Genomic DNA, 1,142 nt, shown 5'->3' with positions numbered 1-1,142 from the left:
ACATTTAATTTAAGATATGATTTTTTTTTTTATTATAAGTTTTCCTTGATCTCTAACAATGTTGTGGGCCTGGATCCCCACACCTGCTGTTCCTGATGGAAGAGTCGTCCAGTGGGAGCTGAATTGTCCTGGGAGACAGACAGGGTCCTCCTGGCTGAGAGGACAGCCCAGGAGAGGAGAGGGACAGGCTGAGGGGAGAGCAGAAGACGCAGCAATAACCTACCTGGTGATGGGAGTGCTGGGGACTGGGGCATGAAGGAGGCCTCAGGTGCAGTTTAAGAATCACTCATGATGTCTGATTCCTACACACGCGCGCGCGAACACACACACACACACACACACACACACACACACACACACACACACACACACAACCTCGACCTCATTGCCTGCACAGCTTAATGTGGGGAAAGAGACGATGGACCCGAGAGCCTGAGGACCTCAGAGAGGGTCTCGTGGGCAGCTGGTGGGATGAGGGGAGGGAAAGCACCTTCCAGAGGGAGGCCCAAGATTTGGGGGGTCAACTGAGGAAGAAAGTCCCTCCCTGAATCCTTCCGTGCCTGTCTGGGTCTGCCCCCAACAAGCACTCTGACATGGGAGGCCTGGAAAGCCTCTATTTTTATGGGAGAAAAGAAAGGAACTTTAGTGCTTTCCGGTTAGTTTATTGAAATGAAAATGTATGTAAGGTTTCAACAATTGTCTTGCAGTTTCCACTTAAAAGAACAAAAGAAGAAAGAAAATTGTGGTTTCCAGCAATCAGAAGTCAGGTTCTGACCATAGTCTGTCTGCAGTGTCTGAGCCAAAGGTCTTGTGGAAAGTTAAAAGGGTCTACACCACCTGCTGTCATATATTATTTGCTGGAAAACAAAAACAGACATGTCACTTAGATTTTCAATTCTCTCTTGCAAAGTCAAATATTGAAATCCAGAAACCTTTCTTCTTGCTGTTTTCCTGCATTTATCTGCAAACATCTAACTCCCAAGGAAATTAGCACTGGACACAAAATCAGAAGTATCTTATTAATACCTAAGAAGTGCTGATATTTCTGGATATTTTCCCTATTGGGGACTGCTTTAATACTTTTTTCCTCCAAGATCTCTGTTCTTTGAAATAATTTATCTAATAAATATACTGCATATATT

General features: G+C 44.7%; 1 protein-coding gene across 1 annotated transcript in view; it reads right to left on the bottom strand.

Moving 5' to 3' along the window:
* Nucleotides 1-655: 655 nt before the first annotated feature.
* The window catches only part of LOC105827327 (mammaglobin-B-like), a 3,499-nt gene continuing 3,012 nt past the window's right edge, over nt 656-1,142 (bottom strand). The window contains exon 3 of the mRNA XM_012665411.1: nt 656-857. Within this exon, the coding sequence (XP_012520865.1) occupies nt 819-857 (39 nt within the window). The 3' untranslated portion in view covers nt 656-818. The remainder of the gene's footprint in view (nt 858-1,142) is intronic.

This window comes from Propithecus coquereli, unplaced genomic scaffold (assembly GCF_000956105.1).
Source record: "Propithecus coquereli isolate 6110/MARCELLA unplaced genomic scaffold, Pcoq_1.0 Scaffold120, whole genome shotgun sequence".
In the NCBI taxonomy this organism is placed as follows: domain Eukaryota; kingdom Metazoa; phylum Chordata; class Mammalia; order Primates; family Indriidae; genus Propithecus; species Propithecus coquereli.
Note: the sequence above shows the minus strand (reverse complement) of the source record. Positions and strands in the feature narration are given on the sequence as shown.